This window comes from Sipha flava, unplaced genomic scaffold, assembly GCF_003268045.1.
Source record: "Sipha flava isolate LNK unplaced genomic scaffold, YSA_version1 117_pilon_pilon, whole genome shotgun sequence".
Classification (NCBI taxonomy): domain Eukaryota; kingdom Metazoa; phylum Arthropoda; class Insecta; order Hemiptera; family Aphididae; genus Sipha; species Sipha flava.
In genome coordinates, this window is record NW_020271741.1 from 1,882,728 (window position 1) to 1,905,156 (window position 22,429).

General features: G+C 25.8%; 1 protein-coding gene across 1 annotated transcript in view; it reads left to right on the forward strand.

Annotated features, from left to right (window-relative positions):
* The window catches only part of LOC112693122 (regulating synaptic membrane exocytosis protein 2), a 199,236-nt gene that overhangs the window by 19,379 nt on the left and 157,428 nt on the right, over positions 1 to 22,429 (forward strand). Inside the window, exon 2 of the mRNA XM_025568049.1 lies at positions 21,311 to 21,534. Coding sequence (XP_025423834.1) covers positions 21,499 to 21,534 — 36 coding nt within the window. The 5' untranslated portion in view covers positions 21,311 to 21,498. The remainder of the gene's footprint in view (positions 1 to 21,310; positions 21,535 to 22,429) is intronic.

The following is a 22,429-nucleotide window of genomic DNA, read 5'->3' on the forward strand; positions in this document are numbered from 1 at the left end:
AGATTTGTTTTGGTTAATTTTTACTCGCCATTTTTTGTACCACTCAGACAAGTGGTTAAAATGTACTTGAAGGTTTGATGAGGCGATAAAGGATCTTCATTGATGGATAAGATAACTTTGTCATCGGCATAATCCGCTACGATGGTTTGTTGCATGGTGGATTGGTTAGGTACGTAAATGTTAAATAGAAAAGAGGAAAGTATACCACCTTGAGGTACACCTACTTTGATTGGTGTGATTTCTGATATCGTCGAATTAAATTGGACTTGGAAATGCCTATCAGTTAAATAAGATTTAATTAATAGGTAAAGTGGGGTGGGAAGAAATTTTTTAAGTTTGAATTGGAGGCCTTCATACTAAACCCGGTCGAAGGCTTGTGTAACGTCTAGAAAAATACAAGAGCAATAAAGCTTTTTTTCAAGGGATGTAGAAATAACATCAACAACACGATGTAATTGATGTATCGTGCTATGTGAGTTGCGGAAGCCGAACTGGGTATTCGGAAGTATGTTGTTAGTGATAATATGTGGGATAATACGTCTTAGAATAAGTTTTTCTAACACTTTTGAAAGGAAAGGCAAGAGACTTATTGGTCTGAATGACGTAGGGGTATCGAGTGGTTTGTCAGACTTAGAAAACAGAACTATTTTGGAGAATTTCCATAACAACGGAAAATATGAGTCTTAGAATAGCATTAAAAATATATGTTATTAGTACTATGGCTTTTTTGGGAAGGCACCTAACTACTTCGGCTGTAATCAGATCAAAGCCGGGTGACTTTTTTAGTGAGTATTTTTGGATGGTCTGTTTGACTTCATTCAGGGTGAAATATTTTTCTGGTCGATTTGTTGAAGATGGTAAGTTTAGTTAGGTGCTTACCTCATCAATGTGTTCAGGTGTAAGTATATCATAATGTGGTTGGAATGTTTCGTGAAGATGAGCCTTAAAAACTTCGGCCTTATCGTTGTCGCAGAAGGCAAATGAATTATCTGGTTTTTTGAGTGGGACTGATGGGCGTTTATATTGAAGTAGTTTTTTGGTTTTGCGCCATAAGCTTCCATCTACAGAGGAGAGTGAGGTCAGTTTTTGTTCGAACATGTCAGCTTTATTTTTGGCTAAACATTTTTTTAATGAATTAGCTAATTTATTATATACACTTTTATGTGAGGGTAACCGCGTAGTTTGGTAATGTGCTCTTGCTCTACGCTTTTCGACTATTAATGAGCGGACTTGTTCAGAAACAAAAGGTTGTTTATGAGTTGAGTTCGTGGTGGTGTTTAGGGTATTTGATTTAAAAGCCGCTGATTGAATAAGGGTTGTTAAATTGTGAACTGCATCGTCAATCTCCTGGGTAGATTTTAAGCTTATTTTTAGGTTAATTTCATCGGCTATGATGTTATGAAATTTAAGACGATCAGTTGCTGCCGTAAAAAGTTTGGGACTAAGAGTGCGAGTTTGCGGAGTGGCATTAATATAGAGAATGACGGAGGAATGATCGGAGTTAAGATCCAGAATATTATTAATTGAATAGTATAAATTGCTAAGAATTTTTGTGACAAAGATGTCCAGAATGTCAGATTTTTTCCTAACTGAGGTTGGCCAATATGTTGGCCCAGGGGGAGCAAGAATTTTGTATTTTTTTGTATTGGTAAAATTGTAGAGCAAGTTTCCGCGAGGGTTGGTGACTCGGCTACCCCAGCTTTGGTGTTTCGCGTTATAATCACCACCAATAATAAAGTTATTGGTCATTGAGTCAAAAAAGTTGGTAAGGTTGTCAATAGTTAAATTATGTCTAGGTGGACTATAGATTGCGGCGATAGTAACAGGAATATTATTAATTGTAATTGAGATGGCACATGATTGGAAATGATTTTGAGAGTAGTTGGCGAGTGGGTAGTAATTAAGATTGGATTTAATAAGTATGGCTGCTCTGCCATGAGCTGTGCCGTCTGGATGGTTAGATTTGATTAGGCTATAGCCAGGAATAGATATGTAAGAATACTCAGTGAAATGGGTTTCGGAGATTAGAGCGATATCGATGCGTTTATCGAATAGAACACTCTGCAGTTGATTGACGTGATTTTTTAGACCGTTTGCATTGAATAATATAATTGATAAGGAATTGTTAGTGTATGAGTTATTCATTTTTCTTATTAAGAGGACGTCACACTGACTGTATGTAGTATGTAAAAATTGATTCGCGCGGGATAGAACCACTCGGGTTATATTCGTAACTATGAGACCAAATTTTCACCATGAAAAGAAGAGAACATTGACTATGCAATGTCGTTTTCTTTTTTCAATATCCCTTTTACAAAAAAAGTTATTATTGTTTTAAATCTATGATTTTTTATGTTTTTCAAATTTAAATAACGGTAAATATAATAATGATATCGAAAAAATAAAAACGACATTGCATAGTCAAACTTCACATCTTTTTAATGGTGAACATTTGGATTAATATTTAATAATATTTTCAGAGTGGTTCTCTCCCGCGTAAAACGGTTTTGCGCTAAACTTTTTAATTTTTTATACTATTTTTGTGTCAATACGTACTGCAGTCAACGGCAAATCTCCATACGATTAGTATTTAGTTCAATCCCCTTCTACAACACCACAAATGTTACACCGATAACGATCGCGGTTGTCGATGTTGTTTTTATGCTATTAGTGTTATTACTTATTATTATCTCGATATTATTAGATTATGGTATTTGACTCGGCTATCGCTATATTGTATTGTACTATACGTAAATATAAAATATAAATGGATATGTTCATCAATCGTCATGTTCATGAATTGAATAGTTTAATGGTTTTGAATATTTAAAAAAATTAATTATGTCTATTTTTACAATATTTTCATTTATTACTTCTTACAAATACAAATATAATAATTAAAAATACATAAAAGATGCACAAAAAACTAAGAAGTCACTGGTTAAAAAAAAAAATTAATAATTGATTTATAATTTATGTATATTAGGTCTGTGTATGTATGGTATAAATGTATAATAACTGCTCCGAGTCTTATTATATAATATTATATTTATGTTTGACATAATTAAAGGTAAAATGGAAGAAAGATTTTATAATACATATATACTGTAGTAAAAGGGTTGATATTAAAAATATTACGATATGAATTATCGTCGTGTAGGCCTAATATACGTGCATAGCCGATTTCGGCCTGTTGATAACGAAGTCACCGCTGCGCACGCTGCAAATAGTGTAAAGTATATAGAATTTAGGACGAATGTTTATAATATAATAAACCGCTCTTCCAAATCAACATTTGTCGGAACTCACTATCGCGAATAATGGGCGTGTCTATGACGTGGGTCGCGTGCTTGCGGTGCACGAAAACATCTAACAGCGCGTTCTCTCGGTCGTTGTACACGTTTCAATTTTGGTGTGGCGTCCTCTTAAGAAGGGGAAGTAATTACTTGAGTTAGTAGAGCGATCAGCGAATTGATGAGTGACTTTAGTTCGTCCACAAAGGAAGATATGGTTGAAGTTAGATCAGTAGGGGGGGGGTTGGAGGAGAGCCTGTATGGTATGCCTGAGCATACGTTTTAGGGGGGGCATCAGAATTATTTCCAAATGAGGTTGGTAATGGGTGGTTTGCTTTTACATTATAATTGTTTACATTATGTTTAATATTATCATGCAAGAAGTTACTTTTTGTGGTTGGTGTTTTACGACGTTGTAATTCTTTGTAGACAATGCAGCCTTTGTATTTGGCCGGGTGGTCGCCGGAACACAAAGCGCATTTGGCTGCTGTGTCACGTTTTTTGGTGCATTCTGTGGATGGATGGAATGCGGTGCAGCGAACACAGCGTGAAGGATATCTGCTGGAAGCTCTTGTGTGGCCATAGTCCTGGCAATTCAGACACTGACTTATCACTTTCGGTTTGTAGGGCTCTTCTACTTTGATTTTTGTGTGGAGAAAATCAGAGAGTTTGAAAATTTCACTTGAGTGGTCAGTGGGCTCGAGATCTATAAAAAACAGAGGTAATGGCGATTTAGTGGTCTTATGTAGGGCATTTGTGACCTTTCTTACTTCGAAGAGGCGTAATTCGAGTTCACTTTTTATTAGTTCAGTGGATGTAGAAGGATGTAAGTTTCGTAAGACGACACGAATAGGCTTGTCCTCCTTTAGTTGGTACGTGTGAAATTGGGCATTTTGTTCTCTTAGAAAATGGATCAATGTTCTGTATGCATCGGGATTTGCGGTTTGAATTTTCAAGCTGTCTGCCGACGATTTACAGAAAAAATTGTCGACTCCGATTAATTCAATTAGTGCTGCACAGAGATCTAGAAAGTTCTGTATGCCTTTCACAAAAATTGGTGGTGGTTTGGTTAGATTGACAGAGTTAGGAGTTTCAGAGGTAGAGTTTTGTATGTCATTGTCAGCGATAGAGTTTTGCGTGATGAGAGGTTCAGCTTGCAATGATTCGTAACGATTTCTAGTTATAAATAATTTTTTTTTTTTATTTACAAGGTGATCAGGAGAACGCGGTTCGGAAGAATCTGATAGATTTCTTTTATTAAGCAAATGTGTCCACCCGTCATTTGAAGATTCATCGAAGGTGTCGGTATTGAGTGATATATTATTTATGTTTTGTTGTTTATTTAGGCGACCGACCTGTATATTCGCATTTTTGTTTTTGTTGTTATTTTTGTTTAGAGATTATGACATGTTTGTCTCGGGCAGAGGTCGAATCTTGCCGTTCGACAGCGATAACGTGACGTGTATTTTATAATAACGGCACTGGTGGTTTTACGCACTGAGTTAATTTACATTTCAATAGAACGCTTTTTAACGCACTTAAGTTAACAATTTTGATAATTAAAGCAACAGTGGACGTGTATTTTATTTTGTTTTTTATTTATATATGTGAAAATTTAAATTTTCGGATAAAGAGCCAAAGCGAGATCACAACATTTTGCGGAGCGTAATAATACGCTTGTGCATCGAACAGTGTTACGTTGGCAACTGTAATGTCCGAGTAAAAAAAAAATTCAGTTTCATCAATTTTATAATAGTTTATTATAGTAATATGTATTGAAAAATTAAGTTTAACAAAAGTATTTTAACTTTTAAATTTATTATTTAATCAGGAAATTATAAAAAAACATCGATGTTTTTTTAAAAATCCGATATATCGACACTATCGATGTTTAAAATTTCGATATATCGATACATCTAAACATCGATGTTCAATATATTTTGCCCATTCTTACTCGACACGTAATCGACAAATGTTATGCACATCTTTATGGTTCTATAATTCACTCGGTTATCAGGGAAATTCTTCCGTTTTTATCTGTCGTTATTCTGTGAAATGTCTTTATTTAAACGGTATAATTGGATTTCGTTTTCTTTTATTTTTAGCAATGTTATGGTTATTCTTTTCCTGGAAATTGTCGATGAAGGCGACCTGCCGCGATGATGTATTTTTGTATCTTATTTCCTGGTTTATGTCTTAATGACTTGTACACAGACACAGTTATAATTAGGGCCCGGATTTCAACGCAAAGTGCATATTTTTTTAGTTGATCATTTACAATGCTTTCTAAGAACATAATTCGTTTCATATAACAAGGGTTTCAAAACTACAAATTTTATTTTGCATTTTTTGCATATTTCGAGATTTTTTTCATTATTATAGCATTTTTAGTATTATTGGGTCATTTTGTTGGTTTTTAATGCATATTTAGTTCGACATACTAAACAAATTTAGCCTATTCAAAATAAAATCAAAAGAAATTATCTTCTTGATATTTAAGTAGGTTTATCGGGTTTTTCCATACACATTGTCAATCTTTATTTTTCAATTCAGTTATTTTAATTTATTATACACTATAGAACGTCACCAGTATTTGGTCAAATAATAAATAATCAGTCAGTTAGTTTTACATCGCAGACGTTGCTCGGATTACGTGTGAATGTGATTATAATGTATTAAATAGTGTGTTAAATAATGCCCAAAATAAAAAAATATTATGTCATTTTTAAGGTCATTTTTGTGGTAAAATGCATTTTTTAAGGACATTTTTGGCTATTTTTTAGAGCATATTTGTATGATTTTAAGTGCATTTAAATCCGGGCCCTAATTATAATAGTTATTACCAATGTTATTACTTATTACATATAATTTTATATAAATATAGTTTTTGTACAGCGAAACATGTGTAATTTTACAAATGGATATAATTATTTGTATTAAGAAATAAAACTCAGTTGAATTTTAAGTATATTTTATAATATTCAATACATAAGTTCAACAAAACGATTTATAAATAATTTATAAATTAATTAATAAATTATTTATTATATTTATCATTCATCAAATAATAAATAATAATGAATATAGGGTGTAAAAATTACGGTCTTGCGCTGGTGGGGAATAGTAAGTTCCTACACGGACATATGAAAATACGTGGCGTTGTGTTATATCATTTTTTTACCTAGTTTTTACCGAGTAAAAAAAAAAAACTTACATAAACTTACATATATACCTTTTTTTATCGTGTAAGAACTAACGTACGTATTTTTTGTACCTACTACTCTCGTGTAAGAACTTACATTCGCCCGCGCTGGTAGCCGACGTCGACACGTAGTCGACCGTTGTGCGCGGTCTAGTTTAGGCACAGCTGCATAGGCAACGCACGTCGATTACATCGAGGCACTCAACGTGTTAACCTTATGTTGGCTGTTACTGTACGACTTAAGTTGGTACATATGTAGAGCTATCATTATATTTCTAATTGAATTACCAACTTTTAAAAATTCTTCAAACTACCTTTCCCAACCACACGACACCCACCCACCCATTAATATTTTCATGAATCACGTGATTCAAATATACCTCCTTCGAGCCGCCACTGATTATTATAATAATAATAATAATATTATTATAAATAATGCATAATGTGCCCTCTATAGATTATCACTTTCTATTGCCAATAGTCTAATTATTTATAAATAATCATTATCAATTTTTATTTTTCAAAAATAACTTTTGAAGAATTGTACAAATATTTGGTTTTCGAACTATCGTGGCCTGTAGCTGGTTCAACAAATATTTTCAAGTTCGATTTTTGAATAGTAAAAGATGCTTGATAGTACGGTTCGATTTTTTTTCATGCCGAGTTCAAATTTGGAACCGAACATCAAATGTTCAGTTCGATTCAGTTTGAGATTCGAACAGTTCGACCCATCACTAATATTTATATATATATTATATATTTATTTATATATTTAATACTAAATATTTCATAAATTTTTAATTTATGTTGTTTATACTATAAGTCAATTGTTTAATGTATTCAATAATATTTCTAAATTATTGAATTTCGTATTATTTTAAGTGTAATTTTTAAATTTTGATTTAAAATTAAGTTATTTAATTTATTTTCAATTACGAATTTAGATGTTGAATTGTTGGATATAAATATCTATTAATTATTATAATTATATCAATAATCAATAGTGTTGACATGGGAAGCATTTAAAACAGGGGGAAACACTCATATTACTTTTTTGTATTAACATTTTTTTTTTTAATAAAAATCAATTTTTATTGTCTTCTTAGATGTTGATCGAATGAATTTATGTTCGTCAATAGAATAATTGCAATTTATGGGTTGGTATTGTTATTATGTTAGTGTCGAATGGTTGAGTGCTCAAACGCCTAAAGTAATCTGAAAGTATGTGTTGACGTCATATAATACCGGTGTAAATTGGCGTCGGGATTTCAGCTTCAATGATAAATGGTTATTTTATTGCCGATAGTGTAATGTTAAATGTAACTTTGATGATAATGATTTAACTGTTAAAAATATTTTTAAAACGTTAATAATTAATTTCATGATATTTTTATTTAATCGAAAATTATATAATGAAAATACTAAAAGTGTCCATTTTTGAATGTATCACAGTTATATTATTACCATTTAAAATATCTACGTGTGTTGTATAATAAAATGTTGAATGACAGAATATAAACAATAAATCTCATTGTTGATAAATTGCAGTGGGGTTGTGCAATTTATTGTTATGAATCAGTTATCAATACATATGATGAAAGTAGCTAGTGAGTAAAATGACATAAATTTGAAGCATTTCATTTTTATTACGTATCTAATAAATTGAAAATAATAGAATTTATCATTGTATATATTGGTTATAAAAATTATAATAAACACGGATAATACATGTACTTTTTAAAACTTATATTTGAGTTTATTAAAAGTAAAATACTTTTTGATAATCGAAAACAAATTCTAAAAACCATTTAGTTCTAATATTAGCATAGTTTTTTTTGTACATTAATAATTTATTTCATTCTGTCTTTTTATAAAAGTTATTTGTCATTTGAATTAAAAATTAAAATTAAATTAATTGTTAAGATTTCAAAAGTAGCTAATATTAATGCTAGTATTAATATAATATAATGAGCTTAATACCCTAGGCTTTATTTATATACTTAAGAATAATGTTTTATAATCTATACACTGTGTAATTATCATCAGAGCTTCAGGTTTGAAGTATATGAATAATTTAATTCATTAAAGGGTATATTAAATGTTATTACATGTTGTAGTATAAATATAAATAAACGATCTTTTTATTATTAGTACAAATTATCTACCTAAAATAAAACTTATGATAACGTAGCATACAGCTATTGTTTAAGGTAGACACTAATAGGTATGTGATGTATAACTTGACAGCTTAGTTAATATCCATATTTAATTAAGATTTATTAAATTATTACTATATTGTTATAAAAATAGATGTTACATTTTGTTAGTAATATAAATCCCATTTTTTTAAAGCTAGTAATATGCTATTCTCTAATGAGTCTCTGATACCACCTTAAGGTATTATTTGTATGAAACCGAGAATAACATAGAAATTATTTTATTGTGATAAAACTATTAATAAAATACATTAAATTTAGTTCCATAAATTTCAATTATTCTATTTATACAATTATGCAAATACATTTATTTTTTATAAATTGTAATATCAAAAATATTACTAAAGAAGAATAAAATAAGGAATTGATACATTTAAATTTCTTGAATAGATTGTAAATGATAATAGTATTTGAAGTTTTTATGGTCAAATTATAAATGTCGAATGTTGGGAACATATATTCCATTTTCTAGTAGTTTAATAATACATTATTCTACAAATTAAAATATGATTAAATTATAAGAGTAAAGTATATTGAAGCTTTTTTAATGCTAATAAACTTAATTTAAATTAATTTAAAGTTTAAAAAGGTTAGAATATATTTGATATTGTATATATATATATATATATATGAGCATATAATTTTTACACAACCATATTCGTATAATTTTATTTTGAATAGTTTAAAAAATTACTGACCTGTGGGGATTTCACTAACCCGATTAGACAGTTTATAATTTAATAATAATGCATATTATAATAGTTCAATGATTTTGTTATATCAAAAAAAAAAAAAAACATTATTTTAATCAAAAACATGATTAATCTTTAATATGGTAAAATTATGAAAATGGGACATAAAACATATAATTTATCATGACTAATATTTAGTTGATACAACCATGTTAACGGTAATATAGATTATCAATATAATATATATATATATATATATATATTTATATATGTGTGTTTAATATAATCAGTAGAAAAGTATAATAAGTTAAAAAGTTATTAAAATCAAATTACATTAATTAAACTAATACAAAAGATAATAATCTAAAAATTGGTCTGATGTTTCTTTTAAAAGGTGCCCATTGGATTTTTGCGGCGGAGATTGGGTTGTAATATTAAAATAGTTTATTTTAATTGTCGTCATAAGTATAATGTATATTTAAATTTTAAAACTAAATCAGACTCGGGCACGAGCACATAAACATAGATTTACCATGTATAATTAATTTATTCATTCTTAGTTTAATTAGATTGGTATTGAGTTCGATTTCATGTTTTTTTTGTACTTGTTTAATAAAATAGTTTTGATAAATACTTCTTAACACGAAGAATAATGTAAAATATATTAATTAATTATATTAAGTTTATTGTTATTTTTTTATTGATCTCAAAAATATGGACATTCATTAATATAGTAACTTAATTAAATATATACATAATACAATTTTTATTATATTTGCGCAAATGATTAACCCATTTCTGTTGTGTTATCTTACGCCTAGGTTTGCTAAACTGTATTGTATAGATTAGTATTTTTTAAGAAGATTATCATATTTCTGCTTCGATGTCTGGTCCAAAGGGTTTCTCCATGTTGAGTAGGATTTTGTATTTTTTTAGATCAAGTGAATTGATAACATTCTGTTATTATATGTTTCATTGTTAATGTAACCTCACAGATTCGACATTGAGGATTTTTTTCTTTTACTATTAAGAACTTTTGAGTTTACTTTGTATGGCCTATACGAAGATGAATTTTTGAAAAAGTGAATGTTAATTTTCGTAAAGTTGGGCTGAAGAAAAAATGTTCTGCAACATGTATATAACTATTTATTTGATAATAATAAGAATTGTTTATTTTCCTCATAGTTAAATTTAAAGTATATAAATAAATATTTGTTTTAATTTATATTTATTTTATAAGAATATTATATTTGGACATAAATAAAATACCTGTTAATAGTTAATGAAAACTGCGTATCGTTTTTGTTTATACATCGCTTATGTAATTCTCAAATTTAAAACAATATATCTAAAATAGTGAATGATAGTTTTAACTGGTAAAATTTAATTTTAGATAGGTAACATTAAGTTTTAAATATTTTTGTAAATTTTCATTTTAGAGATAATTATTTTTAATTTACTTTATATTTTCAACAGTTTGTAATTTTTTTTATGAAAAATCTATAAGATTTGTCTCATGCATGGCTCTATTTTTGGAGGTATGATTGTAGAAATTTATTTGAAATTTTTTTGAAATTAAAGACAATTTAAGTGTTAAAATTTTTATATATTTGGAAAATCTAATAAATCTAATAATAAAATGACATTTAGATTATTATTAGAATCTATAACTTTTGAAGTACATAACTGTTTTACTTCTGAAAAGTGGGGTAGTGCTGATATTTGTAGTATTTAACATGTAGTTAAATCAAAAGCTTTTTAGCTTAATTCAAATATAAAACATACTCGAATTCAATAAAATTTGATTAAATTAATCAAAATGTTTATGGTGTTTAAGTTATGAAAGTAGCACCGTATTTATTTATATAAATAATGTGATAATGTATTTTGAAGAATATTCACTACTATCAACATTTTTCTACTAACTTTCGGCGGCTTTGAAAATAAATTATTTGAAACGCATTCATGTGAAAATGAACCATATTATGTGATGTTCACTCAAATAGAAATTATCTTTTGGGAGAAAAAGAATAACTTTATATTGTTATTTGTATGTAACATTTAAAATTTTGTTTTATATTTTTCTATTAAATAAAAAACTGATGGTTGTTATAAAATATTCGTTGGTGGTTTTTTATATCTAAAGTAGTATTTATCTTAGTCTAGGATTTTTATACTTGTTCTGTTACACTAATTTATTATATATCATATAATATCACGTATATATATCATTATATATAGTACTTTAAGTATATAAAGTGTATATTATTTTGTTATATAAAGAATACAATTATATAATGAGTAAAAGAGCTTTTAGTTAGAGCTTATATAGCTTATACAGATCATTTTTAGTCAGAGAAAATTAAACAATTATTTCCTAAACGATACATTATGAGCTGAATTGTACATAAATATATTCGAGTTAAAACAATCTTATTCACTTAGAATCTATCTTCATAGTTATCATGACTTTATGACTGCGTAAGAGCTTTTGCAGCCACTGTCAATGCTTTCTAACTTTCACGATCCTGAATCAATTCTTCCCAGTTTGCAATTTATAATCTCTTTAGATCTTGTTTTATGCTATTTTACCAGCGTGTTTTTAGTCTCCCTTGGTCTCTAATTCGAATTTTACTAAAAATCTATATACACTTAACGAGTATTAACGAATTACTGTAAGTCAATTTTTAAATTGTATTAAACTTAAATAATAAATAATTTATAATTAATAATTATTATATTACAATAACAGATATTATATAATGATGTTATAAATTGAAATATGTTCATACATACTATTTTTGTTATTTATTTCATAATTTATGTGCCTTACTGACAAAAATAATTTACTACGTAAGTAATATTATTAGTACAGTATAACAATTATCCAATATAGTAGAATATGTGTTACAATTCTAATTTAAAATATTACTGGTATATTGCCAAATTTATTATCAATAAACTTTTTAGTTAATTTATTTTTTATTAGGCACTTTTACTTGTACATTATTTTTTAATATGGTTTTAAGCTAAGTTAGCTTAACTTAGCTTAATTAAGATGGTTACATATTAATTTATTTTAAATATTGTATCGTTGCCGAATGTTTAAAAATTAATATATTAAGTTGGTGTTGTATTCCCCAAGTGCTTCTTTCTTAGTAGATGGGTGCTTAATGATGGTTCATAATAATTACGGGCAATCTAGTACTACTTGCTTTACTGTGAGAGGTACGCCAAATTAGTAGGGTTGTTCTTTATATTTAATTAAATATGTATTGGTAAGGTTGGTGTGTCTGATTCGGGATATTGTGTTTATTATGTCTGTGCATCAAAAGATACTAGGAATCGTGTGCCATTTATTTGCTTTTTTATATCTTTATGTTTATTAGTTATTGGTAGTGTCCCAAGATGTTTGCTATGTTCTGGTAATGTAAATATTTATATTATTTTTTATGTCTTGGTAAGGAAGAGCAGTTATGATAGTCGATACACGAGATGTGTTTGCCTCATTTGCTAATATATCAATATTTTTATTTTTGTGATGCCCATTTGAGAAGGAACCCATATAAATTCTACAGTTTTTTTAATTCAAGGTAACAATGTTTTGGATTTATTGGACTGTCTCACTTGTGGGAAAGGATGATTCAATGACTAAGAGCGCACTCAAAGAGTCACTGATGGTGTGAATTTTGCTGTCCGTTGTTGTTTTGGTGAAGATCGATGCTTTTTTGATAGTCTGAGATTTTGTTGTGAAGATACTGGCTTTAAGAGGAAGTTTAAAAAGTTTTAATGTTTTCATTGATGGTTTTGGATGCATCAGTGTATATTTGATTGAAGTCCTGGAATTCAGTGTTTATGATTTCTTTCAAATTTGCTATGATTGTTGTATGTGGAATGTTTTTTTTAAAAAAATTTAAGAAGTTGAGTGTTGAGTTAAGATATTCTTAGCTAGAAAGAAGTAATTGTGAACGGAGAAAAGGTTTCAGTGTTTATGAGACCATTTGAGTTTTCAAATAGTTTACTTAGTGTATGTGTCTTTGATTTTGTCTTGTTAATTTGCTGATCTGTGGGAAATGTTATTAAATATTTGGGAAGCTATGTGGTATTCGAGAGCTTTTTTTTTTCATATATAGAATTTCTTGGTTTCTTCGAATCTGTTCGAACGGAAGTTCATCTGAAATGCAAAAGATATTAATTTATTATTATAATGATATTTATTAGATATCTGAAAAAGTTTAATCATAATAATTTATATATCAACACGATCCTCAATTCACTTAGATAAAAATATCCCATTAACTGTTATTATTTTAACATAAAATATTTTATTTTTGATGAATACGATTATAATATCTTGCATAACTTTATATTCAGCTAATATATAATTTATATTATTATTTAAAATACTAATCGCATAAAAACATACAATGAAAAATATTTGTGCACTACTGTACATTTGATTCACGAATCAACGTATTGTATAAAACTAAGTTTGTACTATTTTTATTATTTAAATATACTAATAAAAATATTAATTAAGTTTGAAAAATAACGATTTTTTGTTAAATTTTATTTTAGTACTGAGTAAGACTGTTGGAATTTATTTGCCGTTTCAAAAAGTAATAACTAAATATAAACCTCCCTATTTTAAATTTAACGAATCTCTTATTTTGCTCAGAATTTAAAATGTGGGTATCATATTTGCTTAGATGTTCAATTTTTTTATATTCTTCATTTAAACCTAACCTTAAGGGTTTCGATTTCGTTGATAAGGAACATTTTTTGTTATTTATCCACGAATTTGATTGATGGGTTCTGTTGGTAATCATCGAGTAGAGAAACATCTTAAATTTTATAAAAATATTCATATCTTCAAGGTTTATGATGAGGTATTGCTGAAAGTTTAATACATAAATAGTGATTGGTAAATTTTGCAAAGATGTACATAAAACTGTTGATAAAAATGTCAATGATTAATAGGATATATTTTTATTTTATAAATTTCAAAATATCATGTCAATTAAATGTTGTGAAATATATAATATTTTTAGTTTAAGCTTACGTTATTGAATGTTATTTAAAATAAAAGGAAAGGTACTCCTTAAATCAAATATTTGTGTTAAAAAGTTAATTATAGATATCAAGTCAATTTAATTGATATCTAATGGTTAATCATGGATATTTTTTTTTACATTATATCTAAGTGACTGTATGTTCCTAATAATATAACAATTATATATTTTTATATAAATCGAAAGAAATAACTTATAATTTAGTTGCCTTTTATCAATATAAAATTTTATTAAGTGAAATTAAATTTTAGCTAATAGGAACTATATCTTTATTTTATATAATGTAGTATCATAAACTTTTCAACGTTTTTATAAATTGAAAAAATATAGTATATCATATAGTTTGTGAAACCTGTCTATATCATATTCATTGTGTGCGGGTCATCATGATAACTTTAGAATGAAATAGGTTTACATATAGGAACAAAAAGATAAACATATACCATCAAAATATATAAGAATGATATATCAATTGTATTGATTTGCATAATGTTTGAGAATTATGAAATAAATATTTTAGATCAGTTAGTAAAAACTAATTATTCTATAAAATTGTATTGTTAGTAAAAATGTATTATTAACAAAAATTATGTCTCTAAACGACACTTGGTTGATACGAAATGTAGGGTTATTTTTGTAAATTTTTAAAATAAAAAAAATAACTACAATTAAGAACCAATGACTGTAGTTAATAAATATTAATTAATTTAAAAGTATGAAAATCATAATTTAGCTTTCATTAAAGAATTTATTAAATTTTAGTAAAATTACATGTTTTGTCAAATTTATTAACACATCACCTGGTCAAAATATCTTACCTTATGTGTTATTACGTTACCAAGTGCTATTACGTTAGATAATACACATTTCTTTAAAAATTATTATTTATATCATTGGTTTATAATGGAGTTATAATTATATAATAATATCACAATATAAATTAAATGTACATTTTTGTTATATTTATTATATAATTATATAGCTTTTATTTATAAATTTATATTTGGGCTCTTAGTATGTCCTGAATTTTTACAAAATATTAATTTTAGAGTATCAACCTTTAATTCTAGAAACAATTATAATTTTCTGGATTCGCTGTACTAAAATACCTATTGTACTTTCTTATTAGGAATTTTTTTTATTGTATACTATTAGACTTAAATTTTTAGGTCATTTCTTGTAGTGTTTACTCCTTTGGGGGTTTTAAATTTAAATAAATAAAAAATAATAACCTTACCTATGATATTATTGATGTTTGTGTGCTTTTTTATAAAAATATGAACTCGGATACATGGTTCATTTCTATACAACAGTATTTTATTAAAATCTGAACAATTCATTTCAGCTTGTGATAAAATAACCATTGCCATCATCATTTGGCACATTCTTATTCTACGTGCAGTATACGTATTTTTAATCATCTTCGCTTTCTAATGATAATTCTAAAATAAATTGTCTTTTATTTGACATTTTATAATGCTATACGAAATATTGCCAAATGCATATAACATTATTGGACTTGGTTTATGGTATGAATTTTAAGTAATAGACACTACATAATAAAATTGTATAATATATACCTATAATCTGTATAATAAAATAATATTTTTATTTTAAATTATATTTTATTGATCTTGCAACATATTTTTAAATATTTTGATTTATTGTACTTATGAAATAGAATACTATTGGAAATATTTACCAATATTATCTTACATTTTTATCATATAGAGTTAAGGTATAATATTATAATATAGTTTATAAATAAATACAAATAACTTATGTTATTTCTGAAGACTCAGTAATAATTGGAAGCTTGATAATAACTATTAGCCTATCACAATTTAATCAGCATTAAGAAATGTTTGTTTATTTTTAAGTTAATAATCTGCATAAAGAAAACGTTTTGTAGGAAAAAGTATTTTTGTAATCGGCGATTTTCTTAGAATAGTTTTGGATATTTCTGTTTTATTTCACTGATGGTAGATAAAAGAAAAACAGATGAAGCTTTTTGATAGCGAAATTTTGATATTTTGTGAATAATATTATGGTAATATATTAAAATAATTCAATGAATTGATACATATGCCATTTTGAATTTTAATAGATTACCATAAAATTTAACTTAAAGATTACGCAAAAGTTATTTAAGTTACACCTTATTTATTATTTTTCATATTTTTTTTCGAAAATTTCATTTAATATACATTTTATACCTGTGTAAACATATAATTAAGAATGGCATTCAAGTTAAATATATATATATACGTAAAGCTCAGAACTCTAGAATTCAATTTTGCTCTCGTCTTCCTGTAACAGTCTTTATTTTTCTTTGAAAACGTTATGATAGCAAAATGATTTTTTCCGTAACAAATACTTCTTTTATGATACATTGATTTCACGCTTAAAGATTTTATTCTTGGCAAGTTTTAAGTACTTTAAGTTTTTAACAAATTATACATTTTTTATCAATTTCGTGTACCTACAGTGAAAATAAAATATCAAAATTTAGTTTATTTACCGAAAAAGACAAATTGAGTATATAGTTATTATTAAATAAGTCTAAAATAGTTCATAAAACTTTTGTTTGTTGTAAAATTGAAAAAACTCTTAAAACGGGTAATTTATTATCATATATTATTACTATGGTAAAATAAATGCTATTTTTTACATGTTTAAAATGTATGCTATTTGAGTAGAATTTACTTTGCAATAAATAGTTATTTTAATTGATGTTTACTACTTAATTTTAAGAAGTTACTAATCTTAAAATAAAAATATTAATTTCAATTAAATACTCATCATTAACGAAACTATTTTTTACTTTTAATTAAAATTGAATTACATATTAAGCTAACGGTTCACATGTTAGAATCAAAATTAAAATTGTTGTAAAAATACCTTTTAAAATACATTTTTAAATATTTTAAATATTATTATCCATAGAAATTTAAATCATTGTTGTTTCGAATTTGATATATGAAATAAACATGGAATTTCTAGTTAGTTTATTAATTACTAAATAATTCTATAATAATATTTTTATTATGTAAAAGTAATGAGGATTGTATTGATTTTAACATGATGTGTATTTTTTTTATGTATGTATACATGATTTTGACTAGAATTGTTCGGATTATCATAACTATAGAAGATTTATAATAAAAAAATATTCTCTTGTTGGATTTTTGAGGTGGATAATTCATAAGGTAAAAAACTCACAAAAAGTTATAAAAAATGGCAACTTTTACTGCTTACAGACTTTTGACGAAATAATAATTTCGTTTTCATCATAATTTAAAATTAATAATTGTAGAAACTTCTAGTAGTCTCTGAATACTTATTTACTGTTCACTAAAACAATGTTATGCTATTTATAAATAGTTTAAAATGCCTTGTTTTCTTAGCTTTTTTTTTTCAATAATATTTAGAAAATAATTTTCGTTTGACAAAAAGTCTTCAGTTCAATAAAAACTTTTTTATACATATAAATTACTGGTAAATGAAATAAAAATTAAGATACAATGAAACAAAATTTTATGAGCCTTTTAGATAGGTATCAAATTTGAATTTAAAATTACGAATATTCGCTACTATTTGGTAGTTAAAAATATATAAATCTTTATTATTTTATACATAAGGGTTAAAAATTGTATTCAAGATTTTCTAAAAATTATCTCTGCAATAATAAAAAACATAATATAACATGAATTTTATCAAAATATTTTATAAGTCTTACAAAATTAAATTTTGATAACATTGGATATTTCAACGAATTTACATCAAACAATAATAATTATATATTTGTTATTCTATAAATATCGATCGTAGTGACTCTTAACATTAACTGATTACTTATATTAGAATTTTAAAAATATTTTATGGTATCGAAATATTTTGTTGAACATTTTTGTATATATTTGTTGACATTATTGTTATTTATAGGTACTTGCTACTTGTGATTTTCCGACATTTTAGATTATTTATTAATTTTTTTTTTTCAAAACTTAACACATAAAAAGTTTAAACTACCTAAATCTAGTATTGAACTCGCCACCACCTAGTATTTTTTCACGCAATTTTTTATAGGAAATTTCCGTTTTACTACCATATCAACCATCTTTAAAAATATAAACTGATTCACCCGTCTACTTTTACTCGGAATCGTTTTTCGAGAGCAATGGTACTTCAATTTTAAAAAGCCAATTATCAATATCATTCATCCATCTCTGTATTTCATCTGACAGTTTAACGGTCATATGTAGGTCTGACTTATCGTTTTACTCTATTTTAGTATTTATTTTATTGATCATAGAATTAATAAGATTTAAGACCTTATACTATGAATACAGTTTAAAGATAACCTAAGTATTCAATGTAAGAGTAATTTGGATTATATTGTGTGTAGTATGATATTTTATAATATTTTATCTAAATATGAAATATTCATATAAGCAAGTAATTAAAATTAAAAGCCTTTTGAACGACTTCCTTACCAAGAAATTCTTATATTTTTCTCATAATAGCCATGAGATGAGAATATATTATATAAAAATGTAAGTAAGAGGCTTGTTAAATTTATGATAATCTAGTAATTTACGCTCATTAATTTTCAGATAAGTTTAGTCAAGGTGCTACCATTAATCTATTGAAAGTTGTAATTACTTTTTCATGTTTAGTTAAAGATTTCTCATTTTGTTTAGCCGCTAATAGTCTCGAGTTGTTCAGCTTCACTATGGTTAAATTAGTTATCTTTTTTTAGTTATAATTGCTGACGATTAATTAAATTAAATGGTAAAAAGGAATTTTATAACAGTTTTGATGGAATTATCATAAAATTAAGTTTCTCAATCTTTGGTAAATATCCATTATAATTGTTTATAAATTTTATTTTCGGTTATATATAGAAGAAATACGAGTATAATAGAGGTAGTGATTACAGCTTTCATACTTTTAAAATATTATTATTTTATACTTGTTGTGCCTTGCGCACAATATACGAGTACATATAATGTTGATGTTATTGTCAATACAATATGCAATTGTGTTAATTTTTTCATAATAATTTGCTTTAATTTATTTACAAATCAATCAATAGATATATAGATATAATCTTAAATATATGAATATTTTTTAAGGGTTATTAATAAATAAGTCAATAAGTGTACAAATATTATCTCTTTAACATAAAAATAGTTAATTATAAACGAAATTATATCTTTTTCTCGTAGTTTTAATGATAATTGTAAAAGAAATGTAATTTAGAGTTAATTTTAATAAAGGATAATTTCTCAAATTTGAATTTATTATACACCACACAATCTAGAGTTTGGATATTCGAATAAGGAATCAAGTGCTTAAAAATTAATGATAACCGAGCAGTTTTTTTTTCTAATTGATAATAAAATTTTTACAAGTGCTTATTATGGTTATTCCACTAATAAAATATTCGTATTAAAGCAGCATATTATACTAACAGTTATGAATTTAAATAATGAATACAATTCTAGTATATCCTGAATAGTTTCACATGTAATTAATTAATTGAAATTCAACAATTTTTTAGTTCAAAAGTTTTTCATTAAGTAATGAAATTTTTTTGTGGATGATAGACATTGATGAAATTATTTACGTATTTTTAAATTTAAGAATTTGGTAAATATCAAAATTGTTTGTTACATTAATGGTAGCCAGTGTGCGTAAAAATAAAGTACAAGATCATTGACACAGTGTAAAAAAATTTTTCTTTCGAATTAAATGTATGATTTAATAAAAATAATCATTAAATTAAAGTAAATAGAATTTGAATATTTCTATATCGTTTTGTTAATAAACGTAAAACATAAATTACGGTAATAATCAAACAATTTGTTAAAATAAAATAAGGGGTAATTTAGTATATACTGTTTTTTGGAAAAATATTATTTATTATTAATTAACAATTTTTTGGAAGGATACAAAACAACAATGTATGTTAATATAGTTAACAGCTTGTGGTGATGACGTGAGAAGAATTTTAAATGTTTCACATAGGTGATTAATGGTTTAGAATGTGACGACGCCATATGCGTGGATCATAAACAGCATACGTTTATAAGCTTGTTGTTGTCAAGTTTAAAAGTGATGAATAATATCTATTTGCAGTAAAGGATTATTTTTGTACATCTTAGCTTATGATTTTCATTGTATTTTATGGTGCCATAAGTAAAAAAATCAAAATTGTTTAAGGAATAATTGATTGTTTTTATAAAAAACTAATTTTAATCTCTAGTTCAATTTAGTTAATTAGATTATTTTGATATTAATATAATTAGAATTGTACTTTAAGTTTTACATTGAATTAAATACTTATTTTCAGAATTTATTTTTTCATACCTATACAAGTTTGTTGTATTATTTACTGTAGTATACTTGAAAAAAAAAATCAGTAAAATAAAATAAAATAAAAACTCGAAAAAATTTAGTTTATCTAATAGTCATAGCAATTAAGAAATATTTATTGTATTTGTTCGTGAGTGGTTATATTGGAAGTATTGATAGTTCATTTTTTACAAATATTTTTCAAATATTTGGAAAAATAATTCATCAAATGTACTTCATAAATACATTAATTATAATATTTATTGATGAAAGTTTCCTTTTTATCTTGAAAAGTGTATACAAATACACAATTTTATTTAATTCAACCAAACATAAGAATTGAACATAAAATTTCACGAGTAGTGGCATTTGTCCAGTTACTGATTTATTGTGTAAAAATTGTAATTTATATTTTTGTATATCTATGCAATTATTTAAAGATTATTTATAATTGTTTTCACTGTTTTATTTATAGATATGAAAAATCAGAAAAAATGAAGATTCCTGTCATTTACGGAATTAATTGAATCCACTGATGACAAAAATTTCCATACGTCATGTAATCCCTAATTTTAGTGGGAATCTTGGTACAATTTTAACCATTTGTGAGAAATAAATCAATATTTCAAGACATCGTGGGAATAGCAAAACAAATCTAACAAAATGATACCCACAAATGTTATGTCATTCATCAACAAGGTTAGTGTTAATTTTAGTGTTGAATATATTTAATGAACTAACTCTAAATATTATTCTGCTTTCTCTGCGATGATAGTATTCTTTGGAAAATTATTACTACATGGTAGTTTAATATCTATCTTAATAATTTAATTTGATCTATAAGTATTCAAAGTAATCATTTTTGGGACTGTTAAACCATTTTTAATTGTAATGGTGCATTTAAATTATATTTAAATACTTATATAAGAATTTATATATTGTTTTTATATATTTTTAGAAATGATTTTTAGTGCTAGTATAGATAAATTATCACTCAATACATTTTACAAGAATAGAATACAAATAGGAGAGAAAATAAAATAAAAGTAAAAATATGTGTGTCTATATATATATATATATATTATAAAGACAGTACAAAAGGTGCAAAGTATCGTACATAGAGTAATAAGGTGTGTTAGACGTAGCTATGGATAGCTATGGTGAGGAAAATATTTTGTGTTACTTAAAACCTGAAACTGTGATAAAATTTAGAAAAAGAGTAACCCATCAAGTACTTTTTATGTAATAAAAACTTAAAATAGGAGAACTCTAGAGCAAGTATTTTTAATAACATAATTGTTTTTAAACAACGTACTTATTGTAATAATGTCTTTATTAAATCATTAATGCTGTATATTATTAATTAATAAATTATTAATTTATATAATATATTGATAATATTTTATTATTTATATATATTTAATATATTATTAATTAAAAATCGACTAGTTGTCTATAATTTTATTAGAAGAAAAATATAAATTAATAACTAATTGTGTATTGAATTAATAATATAAATTGACATGGAATTGATTTAGGTTCAAGTGGTTATTTATTTTAAAAAACAAATAAAATTTGATATTTTATCATATAA